This window comes from Pleurodeles waltl, chromosome 8, assembly GCF_031143425.1.
Source record: "Pleurodeles waltl isolate 20211129_DDA chromosome 8, aPleWal1.hap1.20221129, whole genome shotgun sequence".
NCBI classification, from domain to species: domain Eukaryota; kingdom Metazoa; phylum Chordata; class Amphibia; order Caudata; family Salamandridae; genus Pleurodeles; species Pleurodeles waltl.
Window position 1 is genome coordinate 401,978,338 of NC_090447.1, and position 21,755 is coordinate 402,000,092.

Here is a 21,755-nt window from a genome sequence, read left to right on the forward strand (position 1 = left end):
GGAAGATATTTCTTCGAGGAGTTGCTGTAAACGTGGAGGCCGAGGCCCTAATGAAGGGGTAATTTGGAGGCTTCAGGGGGAATCCCGAAGTGTGTCCTCAGGATGCTATATCTAGTACCCACTTGTCCGATGGTATCGCTGACCACTGTAGGAATCGGTTTGTTATGCGGCCTCCAATCTTGGATATGGAAGAGGGGTAGGTAGCTGGTAGCAATGTATGGTTATTGCTTTCTGCCTGCTTCCCTGCCCTGCTTGAAATTGCAGTCTATTTGTGTAGGAAGTTGGCTCTGTATGTGCTATTTCAAAGTAAGGAATAGCATGTACAGAGTCCAAGGGTTCCCCTTAGAGGTAAAATAGTGGTAAAAATAGATAATACTAATGCTCTATTTTGTGGTAGTGTGGTCGAGCAGTAGGCTTATCCAAGGAGTAGTGTTAAGCATTTGTTGTACATACACATAGACAATAAATGAGGTACACACACTCAGAGACAAATCCAGCCAATAGGTTTTGTATAGAAAAATATATTTTCTTAGTTTATTTTAAGAACCACAGGTTCAAACTCTACATGTAATATCTCATTTGAAAGGTATTGCAGGTAAGTACTTTAGAAACTTTAAATCATAAAAATTGCATGTATACTTTTCAAGTTATTCACAAATAGCTGTTTTAAAAGTGGACAGTGCAATTTTCACAGTTCCTAGGGGAGGTAAGTATTTGTTAGGTTAACCAGGTAAGTAAGACACTTACAGGGCTTAGTTCTTGGTCCAAGGTAGCCCACCGTTGGGGGTTCAGAGCAACCCCAAAGTCACCACACCAGCAGCTCAGGGCCGGTCAGGTGCAGAGTTCAAAGTGGTGCCCAAAACACATAGGCTAGAATGGAGAGAAGGGGGTGCCCCGGTTCCGGTCTGCTTGCAGGTATGTACCCGCGTCTTCGGAGGGCAGACCAGGGGGGTTTTGTAGGGCACCGGGGGGGACACAAGTCCACACAGAAATTTCACCCTCAGCAGCGCGGGGGCGGCCGGGTGCAGTGTAGGAACAGGCGTCGGGTTCGCAATGTTAGTCTATGAGAGATCTCGGGATCTCTTCAGCGCTGCAGGCAGGCAAGGGGGGGATTCCTCGGGGAAACCTCCACTTGGGTAAGGGAGAGGGACTCCTGGGGGTCACTTCTCCAGTGAAAGTCCGGTCCTTCAGGTCCTGGGGGTGCAGGGTCTCTCCCAGGCGTCGGGACTTTAGGTTCAAAGAGTCGCGGTCAGGGGAAGCCTCGGGATTCCCTCTGCAGGCGGCGCTGTGGGGGCTCAGGGGGGACAGGTTTTGGTACTCACAGTATCAGAGTAGTCCTGGGGTCCCTCCTGAGGTGTTGGATCGCCACCAGCCGAGTCGGGGTCGCCGGGTGCAGTGTTGCAAGTCTCACGCTTCTTGCGGGGAGCTTGCAGGGTTCTTTAACGCTGCTGGAAACAAAGTTGCAGCTTTTCTTGGAGCAGGTCCGCTGTCCTCGGGAGTTTCTTGTCTTTTCGAAGCAGGGGCAGTCCTCAGAGGATGTCGAGGTCGCTGGTCCCTTTGGAAGGCGTCGCTGGAGCAGGATCTTTGGAAGGCAGGAGACAGGCCGGTGAGTTTCTGGAGCCAAGGCAGTTGTCGTCTTCTGGTCTTCCGCTGCAGGGGTTTTCAGCTGGGCAGTCCTTCTTCTTGTAGTTGCAGGAATCTAATTTTCTAGGGTTCAGGGTAGCCCTTAAATACTAAATTTAAGGGCGTGTTTAGGTCTGGGGGGTTAGTAGCCAATGGCTACTAGCCCTGAGGGTGGGTACACCCTTTTTGTGCCTCCTCCCAAGGGGAGGGGGTCACAATCCTAACCCTATTGGGGGAATCCTCCATCTGCAAGATGGAGGATTTCTAAAAGTTAGAGTCACCTCAGCTCAGGACACCTTAGGGGCTGTCCTGACTGGCCAGTGACTCCTCCTTGTTTTTCTCATTATTTTCTCCGGCCTTGCCGCCAAAAGTGGGGCCTGGCCGGAGGGGGCGGGCAACTCCACTAGCTGGAGTGTCCTGCTGGGTTGGCACAAAGGAGGTGAGCCTTTGAGGCTCACCGCCAGGTGTGACAATTCCTGCCTGGGGGAGGTGTTAGCATCTCCACCCAGTGCAGGCTTTGTTACTGGCCTCAGAGTGACAAAGGCACTCTCCCCATGGGGCCAGCAACATGTCTCGGTTTGTGGCAGGCTGCTAAAACTAGTCAGCCTACACAGATAGTCGGTTAAGTTTCAGGGGGCACCTCTAAGGTGCCCTCTGGGGTGTATTTTACAATAAAATGTACACTGGCATCAGTGTGCATTTATTGTGCTGAGAAGTTTGATACCAAACTTCCCAGTTTTCAGTGTAGCCATTATGGTGCTGTGGAGTTCGTGTTTGACAAACTCCCAGACCATATACTCTTATGGCTACCCTGCACTTACAATGTCTAAGGTTTTGTTTAGACACTGTAGGGGCACAGTGCTCATGCACTGGTACCCTCACCTATGGTATAGTGCACCCTGCCTTAGGGCTGTAAGGCCTGCTAGAGGGGTGGCTTACCTATACTGCATAGGCAGTGAGAGGCTGGCATGGCACCCTGAGGGGAGTGCCAGGTCGACTTACTCGTTTTGTCCTCACTAGCACACACAAGCTGGCAAGCAGTGTGTCTGTGCTGAGTGAGAGGTCTCCAGGGTGGCATAAGACATGCTGCAGCCCTTAGAGACCTTCCTTGGCATCAGGGCCCTTGGTACTAGAAGTACCAGTTACAAGGGACTTATCTGGATGCCAGGGTCTGCCAATTGTGGATACAAAAGTACAGGTTAGGGAAAGAACACTGGTGCTGGGGCCTGGTTAGCAGGCCTCAGCACACTTTCAATTGTAAACATAGCATCAGCAAAGGCAAAAAGTCAGGGGGCAACCATGCCAAGGAGGCATTTCCTTACACAACCCCCCCCCCAAACGAAAGAGGATGAGACTAACCTTTCCCAAGAGAGTCTTCATTTTCTAAGTGGAAGAACCTGGAAAGGCCATCTGCATTGGCATGGGCAGTCCCAGGTCTGTGTTCCACTATAAAGTCCATTCCCTGTAGGGAGATGGACCACCTCAACAGTTTAGGATTTTCACCTTTCATTTGCATCAGCCATTTGAGAGGTCTGTGGTCAGTTTGAACTAGGAAGTGAGTCCCAAAGAGGTATGGTCTCAGCTTCTTCAGGGACCAAACCACAGCAAAGGCCTCCCTCTCAATGGCACTCCAACGCTGCTCCCTGGGGAGTAACCTCCTGCTAATGAAAGCAACAGGCTGGTCAAGGCCATCATCATTTGTTTGGGACAAAACTGCCCCTATCCCATGTTCAGAGGCATCAGTCTGCACAATGAACTGCTTAGAATAATCTGGAGCTTTGAGAACTGGTGCTGAGCACATTGCTTGTTTCAGGGTGTCAAAGGCCTGTTGGCATTCCACAGTCCAGTTCACTTTCTTGGGCATTTTCTTGGAGGTGAGTTCAGTGAGGGCTGTCACAATGGATCCATATCCCTTCACAAACCTCCTGTAATACCCAGTCAAGCCAAGGAATGCCCTGACTTGAGTCTGGGTTTTTGGAGCTACCCAGTCCAGAATAGTCTGGATCTTGGGTTGGAGTGGCTGAACTTGGCCTCCACCTACAAGGTGTCCCAAGTAAACCACAGTTCCCTGCCCTATCTGGCATTTGGATGCCTTGATAGAGAGGCCTGCAGATTGCAGAGCCTTCAAAACCTTCCTCAGGTGGACCAGGTGATCCTGCCAGGTGGAGCTAAAGACAGCAATATCATCAAGATAAGCTGTGCTAAAGGACTCCAAGCCAGCAAGGACTTGATTCACCAACCTTTGGAAGGTGGCAGGGGCATTCTTTAAACCAAAGGGCATAACAGTAAACTGATAATGCCCATCAGGTGTGGAGAATGCTGTCTTTTCTTTTGCTCCAGGTGCCATTTTTATTTGCCAGTACCCTGCTGTCAAGTCAAAGGTACTTAGAAATTTGGCAGCACCTAATTTATCAATGAGCTCATCAGCTCTTGGAATTGAATGTGCATCTGTCTTGGTGACAGAATTGAGCCCTCTGTAGTCCACACAAAACCTCATCTCTTTCTTTCCATCTTTGGTGTGAGGTTTGGGGACTAAGACCACTGGGCTAGCCCAGGGGCTGTCAGAGCGCTCAATTACTCCCAATTCCAGCATCTTGTGGACTTCCACCTTGATGCTTTCTTTAACATGGTCAGATTGTCTAAAGATTTTGTTCTTGACAGGCATGCTGTCTCCTGTGTCCACATCATGGGTACACAGGTGTGTCTGACCAGGGGTTAAGGAGAAGAGTTCAGGAAACTGTTGTAGGACTCTCCTACAATCAGCTTGCTGTTGGCCAGAGAGGGTGTCTGAGTAGATCACTCCATCTACTGTGCCATCTTTTGGGTCTGATGACAGAAGATCAGGGAGAGGTTCACTCTCTGCCTCCTGATCCTCATCTGTTACCATCAACAGATTGACATCAGCCCTGTCGTGGAAGAGCTTAAGGCGGTTTACATGGATCACCCTCTTGGGGCTCCTGCTTGTGCCCAGGTCCACCAGGTAGGTGACCTGACTCTTCCTTTCTAGTACTGGGTAAGGGCCACTCCATTTGTCCTGGAGTGCCCTGGGAGCCACAGGCTCCAGAACCCAGACTTTCTGCCCTGGTTGGAACTCAACCAGTGCAGCCTTTTGGTCATACCAAAACTTCTGGAGCTGTTGGCTGGCCTCAAGGTTTTTGGTTGCCTTTTCCATGTACTCTGCCATTCTAGAGCGAAGGCCAAGTACATAGTCCACTATGTCCTGTTTAGGCTCCTGGAGAGGTCTCTCCCAGCCTTCTTTAACAAGGGCAAGTGGTCCCCTTACAGGATGACCAAACAGAAGTTCAAAGGGTGAGAATCCTACTCCCTTCTGTGGCACCTCTCTGTAAGCGAAAAGCAGACATGGCAAGAGGACATCCCATCTCCTTTTGAGCTTTTCTGGGAGCCCCATGATCATGCCTTTTAATGTCTTGTTGAATCTCTCAACCAAGCCATTAGTTTGTGGATGGTATGGTGTAGTGAATTTATAAGTCACTCCACACTCATTCCACATGTGCTTTAGGTATGCTGACATGAAGTTGGTACCTCTGTCAGACACCACCTCCTTAGGGAAACCCACTCTGGTAAAGATACCAATGAGGGCCTTGGCTACTGCAGGGGCAGTAGTCGACCTAAGGGGAATAGCTTCAGGATACCTGGTAGCATGATCCACTACTACCAGGATATACATATTTCCTGAGGCTGTGGGAGGTTCTAGTGGACCAACTATGTCCACACCCACTCTTTCAAAGGGAACCCCCACCACTGGAAGTGGAATGAGGGGGGCCTTTGGATGCCCACCTGTCTTACCACTGGCTTGACAGGTGGGGCAGGAGAGGCAAAACTCCTTAACCATGTTGGACATATTGGGCCAGTAGAAGTGGTTGACTAACCTCTCCCACGTCTTGGTTTGTCCCAAATGTCCAGCAAGGGGAATGTCATGGGCCAATGTTAGGATGAACTCTCTGAACAGCTGAGGCACTACCACTCTCCTAGTGGCACCAGGTTTGGGGTCTCTGGCCTCAGTGTACAGGAGTCCATCTTCCCAATAGACCCTATGCGTTCCATTTTTCTTGCCTTTGGACTCTTCAGCAGCTTGCTGCCTAAGGCCTTCAAGAGAGGGACAGGTTTCTTGTCCCTTACACAGCTCCTCCCTTGAGGGTCCCCCTGGGCCTAAGAGCTCAACCTGGTAAGGTTCAAGCTCCAAAGGCTCAGTCCCCTCAGAGGGCAGAACTTCTTCCTGAGAAGAGAGGTTCCCTTTCTTTTGCTGTGTTGCAGTTGGTTTCCCAACTGACTTTCCTTTCCTCTTGGTAGGCTGGGCCATTCTTCCAGACTCCAGCTCTACTTGTTCACCCTGTGCCTTGCACTGTGCTCTTGTTTTCACACACACCAGTTCAGGGATACCCAGCATTGCTGCATGGGTTTTTAGTTCTACCTCAGCCCATGCTGAGGACTCCAGGTCATTTCCAAGCAGACAGTCCACTGGGATATTTGAGGAGACCACCACCTGTTTCAGGCCATTGACCCCTCCCCATTCTAAAGTAACCATTGCCATGGGATGTACTTTTTTCTGATTGTCAGCGTTGGTGACTGTGTAAGTTTTTCCAGTCAGGTATTGGTCAGGGGAAACCAGTTTCTCTGTCACCATGGTGACACTGGCACCTGTATCCCTCAGGCCCTCTATTCTAGTCCCATTGATTAAGAGTTGCTGTCTGTATTTTTGCATGTTAGGCGGCCAGACAGCTAGTGTGGCTAAATCCACCCCACCCTCAGAAACTAGAGTAGCTTCAGTGTGGACCCTGATTTGCTCTGGGTACACTGTTGATCCCACTTGGAGACTAGCCATACCAGTGTTACCTGGATGGGAGTTTGGAGTGGAACCTTTCTTGGGACAGGCCTTGTCTCCAGTTTGGTGTCCATGCTGTTTACAGCTATGACACCAGGCCTTTTTGGGATCAAAGTTTTTACCCTTGTACCCATTGTTTTGTGAAGAGGCTCTGGGCCCACCCTCCTGTGCAGGTTTTTGGGGGCCTGTAGAAGACTCTTTACTATTTTTAGTTTTGGTTGTCTCATCACCCTTCCCCTGGGGAGTCTTTGTGACCCCTTTCTTTTGGTCACCCCCTGTTGAAGTCTTGGACACCCTTGTCTTGACCCAATGGTCCGCCTTCTTTCCCAATTCTTGGGGAGAAATTGGTCCTAGGTCTACCAGATGCTGATGCAGTTTATCATTGAAACAATTACTTAACAGGTGTTCTTTCACAAATAAATTGTACAGCCCATCATAATTACTTACACCACTGCCTTGAATCCAACCATCTAGTGTTTTCACTGAGTAGTCTACAAAGTCAACCCAGGTCTGGCTCGAGGATTTTTGAGCCCCCCTGAATCTAATCCTATACTCCTCAGTGGAGAATCCAAAGCCCTCAATCAGGGTACCCTTCATGAGGTCATAAGATTCTGCATCTTGTCCAGAGAGTGTGAGGAGTCTATCCCTACACTTTCCTGTGAACATTTCCCAAAGGAGAGCACCCCAGTGAGATCTGTTCACTTTTCTGGTTACACAAGCCCTCTCAAAAGCTGTGAACCATTTGGTGATGTCATCACCATCTTCATATTTAGTTACAATCCCTTTAGGGATTTTCAACATGTCAGGAGAATCTCTGACCCTATTTATGTTGCTGCCACCATTGATGGGTCCTAGGCCCATCTCTTGTCTTTCCCTCTCTATGGCTAGGATCTGTCTTTCCAAAGCCAATCTTTTGGCCATCCTGGCTAACTGGATGTCCTCTTCACTGGGGCTATCCTCAGTGATTTCAGAGGTGTTGGTCTCTCCTGTGAGGGAACCAGCATCTCTGACTATTATTTTAGGAGTCAGGGTTTGAGGGACCCTGTTCTCCCTAGATAGGACTGGTGGGGGGAATTTTCCTCCAAGTCACTATCCTCTTCCTCTGAGTTGCCACCCTCAGAGGGGTTGGCCTTTTCAAACTCTGCCAAAAGCTCCTGGAGCTGTATTTTGGTAGGTTTGGGGCCCATTGTTATTTTCTTTATTTTACAGAGTGACCTTAGCTCCCTCATCTTAAGATGGAGGTAAGGTGTGGTGTCGAGTTCCACCACAGTCACATCTGTGCTAGACATTTTGCTTCTAAAAGTTGGAATACTTTTTAAGAATCTAAAACTGGTTCTAGAATCTAATTCAAACTTTTACAAACTTTTAAACTCTAAAAGAAATGCTAAACAGGATCTAACACAAGGCCCTAGCAGGTCTTTTAAGAATTTAGAAAACTTTTCAAATTGCAAAAATCAATTTCTAATGACAATTTTGGAATTTGTCGTGTGATCAGGTATTGGCTGAGTAGTCCAGCAAATGCAAAGTCTTGTACCCCACCGCTGATCCACCAATGTAGGAAGTTGGCTCTGTATGTGCTATTTCAAAGTAAGGAATAGCATGTACAGAGTCCAAGGGTTCCCCTTAGAGGTAAAATAGTGGTAAAAATAGATAATACTAATGCTCTATTTTGTGGTAGTGTGGTCGAGCAGTAGGCTTATCCAAGGAGTAGTGTTAAGCATTTGTTGTACATACACATAGACAATAAATGAGGTACACACACTCAGAGACAAATCCAGCCAATAGGTTTTGTATAGAAAAATATCTTTTCTTAGTTTATTTTAAGAACCACAGGTTCAAACTCTACATGTAATATCTCATTTGAAAGGTATTGCAGGTAAGTACTTTAGGAACTTTAAATCATAAAAATTGCATGTATACTTTTCAAGTTATTCACAAATAGCTGTTTTAAAAGTGGACACTTAGTGCAATTTTCACAGTTCCTAGGGGAGGTAAGTATTTGTTAGGTTAACCAGGTAAGTAAGACACTTACAGGGCTTAGTTCTTGGTCCAAGGTAGCCCACCGTTGGGGGTTCAGAGCAACCCCAAAGTCACCACACCAGCAGCTCAGGGCCGGTCAGGTGCAGAGTTCAAAGTGGTGCCCAAAACACATAGGCTAGAATGGAGAGAAGGGGGTGCCCCGGTTCCGGTCTGCTTGCAGGTATGTACCCGCGTCTTCGGAGGGCAGACCAGGGGGGTTTTGTAGGGCACCGGGGGGGACACAAGTCCACACAGAAATTTCACCCTCAGCAGCGCGGGGGCGGCCGGGTGCAGTGTAGGAACAGGCGTCGGGTTCGCAATGTTAGTCTATGAGAGATCTCAGGATCTCTTCAGCGCTGCAGGCAGGCAAGGGGGGGATTCCTCGGGGAAACCTCCACCTTGGTAAGGGAGAGGGACTCCTGGGGGTCACTTCTCCAGTGAAAGTCCGGTCCTTCAGGTCCTGGGGGCTGCGGGTGCAGGGTCTCTCCCAGGCGTCGGGACTTTAGGTTCAAAGAGTCGCGGTCAGGGGAAGCCTCGGGATTCCCTCTGCAGGCGGCGCTGTGGGGGCTCAGGGGGGACAGGTTTTGGTACTCACAGTATCAGAGTAGTCCTGGGGTCCCTCCTGAGGTGTTGGATCGCCACCAGCCGAGTCGGGGTCGCCGGGTGCAGTGTTGCAAGTCTCACGCTTCTTGCGGGGAGCTTGCAGGGTTCTTTAACGCTGCTGGAAACAAAGTTGCAGCTTTTCTTGGAGCAGGTCCGCTGTCCTCGGGAGTTTCTTGTCTTTTCGAAGCAGGGGCAGTCCTCAGAGGATGTCGAGGTCGCTGGTCCCTTTGGAAGGCGTCGCTGGAGCAGGATCTTTGGAAGGCAGGAGACAGGCCGGTGAGTTTCTGGAGCCAAGGCAGTTGTCGTCTTCTGGTCTTCCGCTGCAGGGGTTTTCAGCTGGGCAGTCCTTCTTCTTGTAGTTGCAGGAATCTAATTTTCTAGGGTTCAGGGTAGCCCTTAAATACTAAATTTAAGGGCGTGTTTAGGTCTGGGGGGTTAGTAGCCAATGGCTACTAGCCCTGAGGGTGGGTACACCCTTTTTGTGCCTCCTCCCAAGGGGAGGGGGTCACAATCCTAACCCTATTGGGGGAATCCTCCATCTGCAAGATGGAGGATTTCTAAAAGTTAGAGTCACCTCAGCTCAGGACACCTTAGGGGCTGTCCTGACTGGCCAGTGACTCCTCCTTGTTTTTCTCATTATTTTCTCCGGCCTTGCCGCCAAAAGTGGGGCCTGGCCGGAGGGGGCGGGCAACTCCACTAGCTGGAGTGTCCTGCTGGGTTGGCACAAAGGAGGTGAGCCTTTGAGGCTCACCGCCAGGTGTGACAATTCCTGCCTGGGGGAGGTGTTAGCATCTCCACCCAGTGCAGGCTTTGTTACTGGCCTCAGAGTGACAAAGGCACTCTCCCCATGGGGCCAGCAACATGTCTCGGTTTGTGGCAGGCTGCTAAAACTAGTCAGCCTACACAGATAGTCGGTTAAGTTTCAGGGGGCACCTCTAAGGTGCCCTCTGGGGTGTATTTTACAATAAAATGTACACTGGCATCAGTGTGCATTTATTGTGCTGAGAAGTTTGATACCAAACTTCCCAGTTTTCAGTGTAGCCATTATGGTGCTGTGGAGTTCGTGTTTGACAAACTCCCAGACCATATACTCTTATGGCTACCCTGCACTTACAATGTCTAAGGTTTTGTTTAGACACTGTAGGGGCACAGTGCTCATGCACTGGTACCCTCACCTATGGTATAGTGCACCCTGCCTTAGGGCTGTAAGGCCTGCTAGAGGGGTGGCTTACCTATACTGCATAGGCAGTGAGAGGCTGGCATGGCACCCTGAGGGGAGTGCCAGGTCGACTTACTCGTTTTGTCCTCACTAGCACACACAAGCTGGCAAGCAGTGTGTCTGTGCTGAGTGAGAGGTCTCCAGGGTGGCATAAGACATGCTGCAGCCCTTAGAGACCTTCCTTGGCATCAGGGCCCTTGGTACTAGAAGTACCAGTTACAAGGGACTTATCTGGATGCCAGGGTCTGCCAATTGTGGATACAAAAGTACAGGTTAGGGAAAGAACACTGGTGCTGGGGCCTGGTTAGCAGGCCTCAGCACACTTTCAATTGTAAACATAGCATCAGCAAAGGCAAAAAGTCAGGGGGCAACCATGCCAAGGAGGCATTTCCTTACAATTTGCTTGGTATCCTCCGCGAAAGGAGTAGGTTCCTCTGCCTCTAACCCCTCCAAATGGCTGTGTAAGGAAATGCCTCCTTGGCATGGTTACCCCCTGACTTTTTGCCTTTGCTGATGCTATGTTTTGAATTGAAAGTGTGCTGAGGCCTGCTAACCAGGCCCCAGCACCAGTGTTCTTTCCCTAACCTGTACTTTTGATTCCACAATTGGCACACCCTGGCATCCAGATAAGTCCCTTGTAACTGGTACCTCTGGTACCAAGGGCCCTGATGCCAGGGAAGGTCTCTAAGGGCTGCAGCATGTCTTATGCCACCCTAGAGACCCCTCACTCAGCACAGACACCCTGCTTAACCAGCTTGTGTGTGCTAGTGAGAACAAAATGAGTAAGTCGACATGGCACTCCCCTCAGGGTGCCATGCCAGCCTCTCACTGCCTATGCAGTATAGGTAAGACACCCCTCTAGCAGGCCTTACAGCCCTAAGGCAGGGTGCACTATACCATAGGTGAGGGCACCAGTGCATGAGCACTGTGCCCCTACAGTGTCTAAGCAAAACCTTAGACATTGTAAGTGCAGGGTAGCCATAAGAGTATATGGTCTGGGAGTCTGTTTTACACGAACTCCACAGCACCATAATGGCTACACTGAAAACTGGGAAGTTTGGTATCAAACTTCTCAGCACAATAAATGCACACTGATGCCAGTGTACATTTTATTGTAAAATACACCACAGAGGGCACCTTAGAGGTGGCCCCTGAAACCTAACCGACTATCTGTGTAGGCTGACTGGTTCCAGCAGCCTGCCACACTAGAGACATGTTGCTGGCCCCATGGGGAGAGTGCCTTTGTCACTCTGAGGCCAGTAACAAAGCCTGCACTGGGTGGAGATGCTAACACCTCCCCCAGGCAGGAGCTGACACACCTGGCGGTGAGCCTCAAAGGCTCACCCCTTTGTCACAGCACCACAGGACACTCCAGCTTAGTGGAGTTGCCCGCCCCCTCCGGCCACGGCCCCCACTTTTGGCGGCAAGGCTGGAGGAAACAAAGAAAACAACAAGGAGGAGCCACTGGCCAGTCAGGACAGCCCCTAAGGTGTCCTGAGCTGAAGTGACTAACTTTTAGAAATCCTCCATCTTGCAGATGGAGGTTTCCCCCAATAGGATTTGGGATGTGACCCCCTCCCCTTGGGAGGAGGCACAAAGAGGGTGTACTCACCCTCAGGGCTAGTAGCCATTGGCTACTAACCCCCCAGACCTAAACACGCCCTTAAATTTAGTATTTAAGGGCTTCCCTGAACCTAAAGATTTAGATTCCTGCAACTACAAGAAGAAGGACTGCTGAGCTGAAAAACCCCTGCAGAGGAAGAACAGAAGACACAAACTGCCTTGGCCCCAGACTTACCGGCCTGTCTCCTGCCTTCCAAAGAAACCTGCTCCAGCGACGCTTTCCAAGGGACCAGCGACCTCTGAATCCTCTGAGGACTGCCCTGCTTCGAAAAAGACAAGAAACTCCCGAGGACAGCGGCACTGCTCCAAAAGAACTGCAACTTTGTTACAAGGAGCAGATTTAAAGACCCCTGCAACTCCCCGCAAGAAGCGTGAGACTTGCAACACTGCACCCGGCGACCCCGACTCGACTGGTGGAGAACAACCAACTCAGGGAGGACCCTCCGGCGACTCTACGACTGTGAGTAACCAAAGTTGCCCCCCCTGAGCCCCCACAGCGACGCCTGCAGAGGGAATCCCCAGGCTCCCCCTGACCGCGACTGTCTGAACTCCATTTCCCGACGGCTGGAAAAGACCCTGCACCTGCAGCCCCCAGCCCCTAAAGAAACGGAACTTCTGTGCAGGAGTGACCCCCAGGAGGCCCTCTCCCTTGCCCAGGTGGTGGCTACCCCGAGGAGCCCCCCCCTTGCCTGCATCGATGAAGAGACCCCTTGGTCTCCCATTGAAACCTGAAGGAAACCCGACGCGTGTTTGCACACTGCACCCGGCCGCCCCCGCGCTGCTGAGGGTGTACTTTCTGTGCTAACTTGTGTCCCCCCCGGTGCCCTACAAAACCCCCCTGGTCTGCCCTCCAAAGACGCGGGTACTTACCTGCTGGCAGACTGGAACCGGGGCACCCCCTTCTCTCCATTGAAGCCTATGTGTTTTGGGCACCTCTTTGACCTTTGCACCTGACCGGCCCTGAGCTGCTGGTGTGATAACTTTGGGGTTGCTCTGAACCCCCAACGGTGGGCTACCTTGGACCAAAAACTAAAACCTGTAAGTGACTTACTTACCTGTGAAAATTAACAATAACTTACCTCCCCCAGGAACTGTGAAAATTGCACTGTGTACACTTTTAAAACAGCTTATTGTGTTTTATGTAAAAAGTATACATGCTAAAGTAATGATTCAAAGTTCCTAGAGTACTTACCTGCAATACCTTTCAAATGAGATATTACATGTAAAATTTGAACCTGTGGTTCTTAAAATAAACTAAGAAAATATATTTTTCTATAACAAAACCTATTGGCTGGATTTGTCTCTGAGTGTGTGTACCTCATTTATTGTCTATGTGTATGTACAACAAATGCTTAACACTACTCCTTGGATAAGCCTACTGCTCGACCACACTACCACAAAATAGAGCATTAGTATTATCTCTTTTTACCACTATTTTACCTCTAAGGGGAACCCTTGGACTCTGTGCATGCTATTCCTTACTTTGAAATAGCACATACAGAGCCAACTTCCTACAGGCTGTTTTCTATATTGCAATATCTTGCTGTTTTTCTGTGTTCGCCTTGACAGACAGTAAAGCTTCATCCACGTGTTTACTGAAGAGGGATTCCCCATCATATGACATGTCTTTTTGCTCTGTACCCCTGGGTGAAAGGAGGTGGGTTTTTGCCAACCCTGCCTGTGTAAAACTGCAGCCCTGCCAGTTGTTTGAATCTTGTTAGCGAGATGTCAATGGCACAATCAATTACTTCAGCTGCTACCTGCTCCCCTTCTTGTAGTATTTTCCTTGCTTCCAGCTTAGCATCTTCAGGTAAGTGGTCGATGTGTGCAAATATATCTGATCACATTTGTCGGTCATACCTGCCTAGAATGGCCAAAGAATTTGCAGCTTACTGTCATAGCTGCCATGGTGGAGAATTGTTTACCGACGCTGTTGAGACAAAGTCCCTCTCTGTCTGGAGGGGAAGATATTGGTGTGGAGGAATTTTTTGAGAGGGGTTGTGCCGCCTGAGAAACCATAGAATCTGGCTTAGTATGGCCTATCAAACAAGTTGGAGAATTTTCTGGGGCTTTATATTTTTTCTCCAAAAGTGGTATCTGAGCAGGTATTGTAGCTGGATTCTTCATTGATTTTAGGCCTTCCTGCCATATGAAATCCACAATCCGAATGGCTCTCAGCGACTTTTTTGATAGCTCCTTCAAGTCACAGAAGAAACAGTCTGTCTCCCTAGTAAGAATGGGTAACTCAAAAAACTTTGCTGCTCTAATTATCAGATTGTGGAATCCGCCTATATCCTCTGGTGGAGAATATACAGGTTCTACAAAAGGTGGCGGTGGAGTGAGTATTAGGCTGTACTGCATTATCTAGTCATCCTTTCTTTACTCATCTGTAGATTGAGGGTCAGCTTGTGAAGGTTCGGTCAAAGGGATAGTAACATCTGATATGGGTGGAATTCTCAACTGAATCAAGACAGGTGCCGAGGTACTGTTTCTGGCTCATAAGGTTAACATGTGTTGCAGGGACTGAGGGTGAAAACCTTCTATAATAATCTTCCATGTTCTGAAGGTGTGTTACCAAGGACACTGGCATAGTTATAGAGGTAAGCTGATTGCAATATTCAGATTAAGGGGGTTCTGCTTGGCCTCCCGCAGAATAGTAGTCATCTTGGTATTGACCGTCATCATCAGCCAAATCCTGACATTTGACATGAAGTTGAGATGGATTACCAGCTCACCAAAGGGGCCTGCATCCTGAGACTACTGGCATCCAAAAGGTGTTGAGGATATGACAACACCTTGCTTGGAGAAGTATGGATAAACAATACTATGGACAACTGTTTTTTGTTGAGTTTTCCCCGGTGATTTGTTCGGCGACGGGAACGTCGTCGTCAACGGGAGTGTCAGTGGTATCGTCGATAGGTCTTTCATCGATAGGTCCCTCATCAGCGGGTCCATTGTCAACGGGTCCCTCAGGAATTGGTCTGTCAATGTCAGGTCTCAAGCTGATGGGTCCAACATTGCTGATTCCGTTGTTGTCGATGGTGCTCTCCTGTATATCCTTGCTGAAATTGATGATCGAGGCTACAACATAATCATTGGAGACACGGCTGTAGTAAATGTTGACGTGGCCGTAGTCGTGGACGCGACTGTCATCAAGTGTGTCATCAAAGGTTCTCTCGTCGAAGCGGTTCTTTTTTCAGACTGCAGGAGGAATTTATTTTTGCGTTTCACAGTAAAGATTGTGAAGCAGTTTTTGGGAGTGCTTTTTTCATAGATTGAGTTGTACGCTCTGCGTGAACCTTTTTTTAATGCCTAAGGATGACTTTCTTAAGATGAAGAATAACCTTCATGACCTTTCTGCTGCTTCAGTGAAAGGTGTTTAGATTTTTAAGTGCCTTCTGTGGGGGTTCTGAGGAGAGTTTCTCTTTAGGTTTAGGCCTGTCCAGAGAGTTAGAAACCTGTGAAGAGGCCTCACTCTCATCACAATTCTTTGCTTTTTGCTTCTGCAGCCATATTAATAGTCTCCCTTCTCTGACTTTAAGAGTCTTATGAGTAAAGGTGTGACATATTTTACAATCCCTCACCTTGTGATCCGGATGCAAACAATATATACACCTCTTGTGTGGGTCATCAATATGAAGTCTTTTTTTCCCCACAGGTGTCACAGATTCTGAAATGTCCTTTTTAGTTGGTTGGGGCATAATGACCAGTGAAAATCTGATACTTCTGAAAGAAATGTATCCTATCACGTTCACTGAGAAGAATAGTAACTGAGCATAGCTCAAAAGAGACTCCCTTCATACCATGTGCAGTAGAACATCTGAGTGAATCAGCCTCTGTTGGGAGTGTTCTAGAGGGCGCTGTCACCTGATTGGTTGTTTTCAGGTTTGGTTCTTTTATTTTAAAAGAATGCAGATAGGCTATATCAGCGACTGTCCATTGTCATTAAGGCCTAGGGTAGTTCACTTACTGCTTTATTTTAAGGTACAGAGGGACGGGGAGGATTCAATCATGTGAATCTATGAAAGATCCAAAACTGGAGAACATGGGAAGTACGATGGAAGGCTAAGTGTCCCTAAGAGAGCTTGTCACAGTAATCCCATTGCACCTGTGGCTCCGTACTGGGTGTCGCCAGTTAAGGAGTGGAATTAAGAAAAAAACAGAGGGAGATAGGTGGTTGAATGAAGAGGGGTAATGGGAGAAACAAAGCAAAGAGGGAGGGTGTGCCCTTAGCATGCTGCAAACAAAACAGAGGGTAGAATGAAGAAGTGATACACTGGTTAGTTCCATTTGAGAGCAGTCAAGTCTGTCACAGTAGCATCCTACTTCTCACTCTAAAACTTTGGAAGAAGAGGAGTACATGACTTCAAGATGTAATGTGATGGATGGATGTAAGCAGAGGTCAAAGTGAGCAAGAGAACGGGGGAAATTACATTCCCCAAGCTTTATCATTTTGATCAAAACAATTCCCATACTTTTTATTTAAACAAATTATTGCTCCTGAACAGCTGAGCTGCCACAGGTTGAAACGGGAGAAGGTGAAGTGAGAGAATGGAGAAGTAGCTATAGAAAAAATAAGCCTTCTTTCTATCGTGTCTACTACCTGAAAGAAATGTAAATGTGTGCAAATGGTTAACTGGCAAATCTTTAGACTGATTTGAAGCCAGTAACAGATGTAACTGATTGACAAAATCTGAAATTTGTCCTATAAAAAAAAGCTTGCATTAGCTTCACTTGCCGCTTTACTGAAGACATTAACTTTTGAAAGCACTCTGAACATTTAAACAAAATCTTTTTGCATATTCTGTGTGAAGCCTATGTCATACTGTTGTATAATACATGCTTTAAACTAATAACTTAGTTTACTGTGCTTTCTGCCGCAGGCTGGCACTACAAATATGTGTCACTATATCCCCAGGGCACCGACCAGGATTCAAATCAGTGACTGTCCGGATACAATCACAAATACTTGAAGTGATCATATTAACCAACCAAACAGCCCTACCAGAAAAATGCATTTTCCACAGATGAAATTAAGTTGCATTTTATTTTCATTTGAAGTGTATGCATTATATTATATATGCAGTTACCTCCAGTCAAAGACTAACAAAATAGTTACCAAATACTTGGACTTTTATATATTGGACCTAGATGCAAAGTAACAAAGGAATCATTTTGGTGTGGCTTAAATTCCCTGCTGCAAACTGACAAAGAAACTAATATGTAGGTACAAACAGTTCAATAAACATATTGTTAAAGTTTCAAATAACATGTTTAAGTTAGCTTTAGTAAAGAAAAACATTTTCACCAGGCCTTCATGGCACACCACTCATTCAAATAAAATCTGAATCGAATTCAAAAATAGTTGCTCAGTGTATGTTTTCCAAATTCAGATACGCAGGAGGCTTAAACTTTTAGTTCTTTTACGTTGCTGCTGGATTAATTCCAGTTCACAGAATCAGGACATAAATTGAGCTTGTAGGATTATGCCACATTGAGGAGATTTGGGTGGGGGATGGAGTTACAAGTCTGATTGAAAAGTATGTAAACTTGAGCTGTAAAACATCAGGATATTACAATATCAGAAAGTGCTATTTTCAGGATTCTCCAAGCATTTATTGCAGGCGCAAGTTTAAACATGTCAATGGTGATAACAGCATAGCTTGCACATTACATCATAAAATAGCATTTGAGGTTACAATTAACATATTTGTCTCAGATTTTATTAATTTCTTCAAATTCTGGATTAAAAAGAAAAAAAAAACATTACAATACCTGTCTGTATCTGGGCCATTTTTGGCTATAATCATTTTTAATTTTCCTAGTCCCCCCACAGGTGCTCTATCTGTGCCTGTTGTAAACTGCAGGAAAAGCCTTTTTTGCTCATCTGCAAACGAGTGGACTATGTCCCAGAATTCTCTGTCACGTAAAGGAGAAAAAAAAATGACATTGCACATATATAATTTATGGTTCATTGCATATCTGTTCATATATTTATGCAATCAATCCAAATACTGAAATGTGAACCTTGCATCTCCCTCTCTTATAGACAAGAGAAACATTAGTCTTTTATGTACCACAGCCTGATGAAACACTACGGCAGTTGGGATGAAATAAAATATTGAGTTAGCAATCTTTCACACAAATGTGGTCAATAACGAGAGTCAGTCTAGCACTTTACAAAAAACAAGATTCCATGTGAGCAAAGCAGGCTCAGAAAGCAGGCTCAGAATATGCATTTACCTTTTCCATTTTATTGCTCAGCAGCCAGACATAAAAATTATGAAAGAACAAATGACTACATCTGCCAAGAGCACTTGAAGAAATAACAACCCCATAAACACTCAATAAGTTCATGAAAACAGTGTTTGAAAAAAAAAAAAAAAAGAAATCCCCTTTCTTCACTGGTCGCAACCAGTTATGTTCATTACTTGGGGACTGATTTCAAAGGTTTTTGCAGTTAGCTGTGAGACCCTATATGCTAACTGCCTCTGGAATGGCTTGTGCAGAACTGCAAAACTGGCTCCTCCACAGATAGGAGGCACTCAACAACCATCAATCTGGCTACATCTCGTTGATAACTAGTTCTGGTAGAGCGGTATAATATATTACAGCTCCAGAGTGCAGTTAATTTAAATTTGACTTCTGGCACAATTCCTAAGTTTCAAGCTCCAGATTGTATGTGGCAGTCATTGGAGTCAAGCAGCATATTATCTCCATATGAACGCAGAGCTCAGGAGTAAGGTGCTGGGCAATAATCAGAGCGTGATTATTTAACTGTCAGTATATTAATTATTAAAACGTGCCTGAACTACATGGCAGTTGCTAGCAGGGAAAAAGGTACTTCAGAAGGGTAAGCCCCAGGTGTTCCTCCCTTTGAATGAAACATTTGTTGATGCATCCCTTAAGAGGGTGGTCACACCTACACATGAGCCCCTGAATTTTACAACTAATTGTGGAACACTGCTTTAATACTCCTTTTTGGGAAGGCAAGGGGCACCCCTCCAGCTTGCTGAACTTCAGTTAAGTCAGAAATCTCATGGTAAAGCTATGAAACAAAGTAACAAAGCCCTTATTCGGACACCTTTGAGCACCTGAGGCTGGCTTTTTTTACTTAAAAAAAGGAGTGCTACTGCCACAGAAGGTGTCACACAAACTATCACCCAGGGCTACCCTGGGAGAGAGTGACATTACTCTCCATTTGGGAGACAGAGTGTTGCAGCTGACATCGGGTGTTGTTTTCCCCCCCATTTTTGCTTTCAGTCCTGTTTTTGTATTTGTTTCTGTTCTGTTGTTACAAACAAGTCACTGGTAAGGCAGGCCCTAAAGGCCCATACAGCAGGGTGCATTGTATTTAAAAAGTAGGGCATGAAGGATTAAGTTTTAAATGTCCTGGTACTGAAAAAGATCCTAAATTCATTTTCCACTACAGGAAGTCCTAACACTCCTACTGGATATCCTTTAGGTACCTTGTTACGTTATTGCGTTAAACAAGAGCAAACATTTAATTGGGAGGAGGTAGAAATTTCATGTTTAGGCTCAAATTGTAATTTATAATGATTTTTTAAAGATAAAGTTGGATTTTCAGTCACAATTTTGAAAATGCGACTTTTAGAAATTTGTAATTTTCTTGTCTTAAACGTTTGTGCCTCTGCCAGTATCCTGGGTCACATGACAGTGAATGGCTTTGCTGCTGTGATCTGTGTATTCCTCTAAGACAGTGAGACAATAGGGGACTAGTAGTGGGCAGGATGGCTCGGGCACAGCTGATCCTGCCCAATTCAAAAGGCTTGCCTCCAGCACACAAAGGAACCTGAAACTAGTCTTTCACCCCAGACTTCTTGGAGACTTAACTGGGTTAAGAGAAGAACTTTCCAGAACCAAATATGGGGCTAGTATTTGGAAGCCTCCTACTTTAAAGGCTGGCAATAGGAATAAATACTGGACCCTCAGAACGAACTCCTGTTCAGCATACTCCTGGACCTGTGGAAAACTTCGGAAGGACTGCCTGGACCCCCAGGGGACTGCATTGCTGTTTAAAGAGAACTGACCACCTCCTTAATCCCAGGACCAGCAAAAGTATCTCCAAGGGCTAGACGGCTGGCCTCTTGCATGAGCTACAGGAACATAACAAGCTCCTGAGGCCCTGTACTCTGCACTTGACCTCTGCTGGAATGAGTCCTCAGCCCCTAAGTGGTGCCCTAAGAAGCCCTGGACCCTTGAGAGGTACTTCTCCTGCCTAACCCTAAAACATGGGACTTTGAAAATGTTTCACTAAGAAGTGCCTTGAGAACCAACAGAAGACCAGGACCTTCCTGCTAGCAGATGAGCCCATTTTGCATCCCGTCAGCCCGAGTTCGCAGGGCAGCAATTCTTGTTCAACAGGACCTCTTGGCAAAGGTATCTGGCCTCGTGCAGTACTTGTCGGCTACAGCATGCAGCTTCAGCCCACTGGAGATTTTTGACTTCCAAAAAATGACAAGATCTGAAGGTAAAAATCTTCACAGCGACCTCATCCAGTGGCTCCCCCCCGATAAAGACAACTCCTCCTCCTCGGACACTGCCTACAGTCATGCCCTGCTTAACTCTACTTTCTCAGGAACTTTTCTTCACAACGGCAAGTTCAAAGGTAAGCCGAGACCGGGCCCAATCCACCTAGTATATCCAATCCATGCGTCATTGAAGTAGGCTTTAACTTTAGGCTGCTCAGGTCTTGCACGGCCAGATACCTGTGGTTTGATCTTTTGGGCAATATTTCACACTAAAAACTTTAGAAGTTCATAACTCTGGTTCTACTGAAAGGATTTTATTTGCTTTGGCATCACTTTATCCATAAAATGTTACTTTAATTTTCTAAACTGGCTTGGGATTCTTCTTGTGTTTAGTTTCCACTTAACATTTCAATGCAGCGATAAATTCTTTATACACTGACTCGAAGACAAGCCAGACTGCTTTTGGGCCAAGCTACCAGGTTAATTTAATTACTTGTAGTTCATCGTGACAAGGATTGTGGCTATTGCCTGAGAGGGGATTCCACTCCCATTCAACCAATAATCTGATTTTTAATATTGATATTCAAAGGTGGAATACAGTAATTGTTTTGTGCAGGGCCACCAAGTGATTCTGCGTAACACTAAAATGCTAAAAAACAATCCAACATCAAATGTAATCTTTTCTAAATTCTACTTACTTTTTAATTTACCTATGTTTTCCTTTCCTTACCTCATATTCTTTTTGCTATAATGGAGCTGGATCTAAGCAACACTGGCAGCCTGAGCAAAGTAGAGCTGCAGAGGCTCTAAAAGTTATGATCCTGAAAAAAATGAGGAAAGCCAGGGGAAGGCAGTCTTTAATGCTAATTTCTGCAGTAAGACCAAATGAGATAATGTTTCAAAAGCATAGCTGAGATATAAGAGACTGAGAGCAGCAGTGCCTCCCAATTCAGGTTGTTTCCTGAGATGTTCTATGCCCACAAGAGCACATTCCGTACTGAAATCGCAACTAAGAGGGGTGCAGCTGACCAGAGGTCTCCAAATAAGATAGCTAGGCACCGATGTGTTTCTACGATCTTGGCACGGACAGGAAGCAATGAGAATGGGAGATAATTAGTCCAGGTTATAAGACCTAAGAGAGGCTTTTTAAGTAGAGAAACGTCCATGGCATGCTGCCATGTTGAAGGAACTCTACCTTCCATCAAAGAAGTATTCAGAAGCGACAGAAGGTGGGAGTATAACACAATATCAATCTTTTTTATCTGTTCCGAGGTGGAAGAGGATCACATGGGGTTCCTTGATTTAATAGAATCTAGAAGGGATGCAAGTGTGG

The 21,755-nt window shown here is 46.6% G+C and overlaps 1 protein-coding gene across 2 annotated transcripts in view; it reads right to left on the reverse strand.

The window, feature by feature from the left end:
• The window catches only part of UBE3A (ubiquitin protein ligase E3A), a 250,200-nt gene that overhangs the window by 46,885 nt on the left and 181,560 nt on the right, over positions 1 to 21,755 (reverse strand). For both annotated transcript variants that reach the window (XM_069204274.1, XM_069204273.1), the window contains one exon: positions 17,706 to 17,849. In XM_069204274.1, coding sequence (XP_069060375.1) covers positions 17,706 to 17,849 — 144 coding nt within the window. The remainder of the gene's footprint in view (positions 1 to 17,705; positions 17,850 to 21,755) is intronic.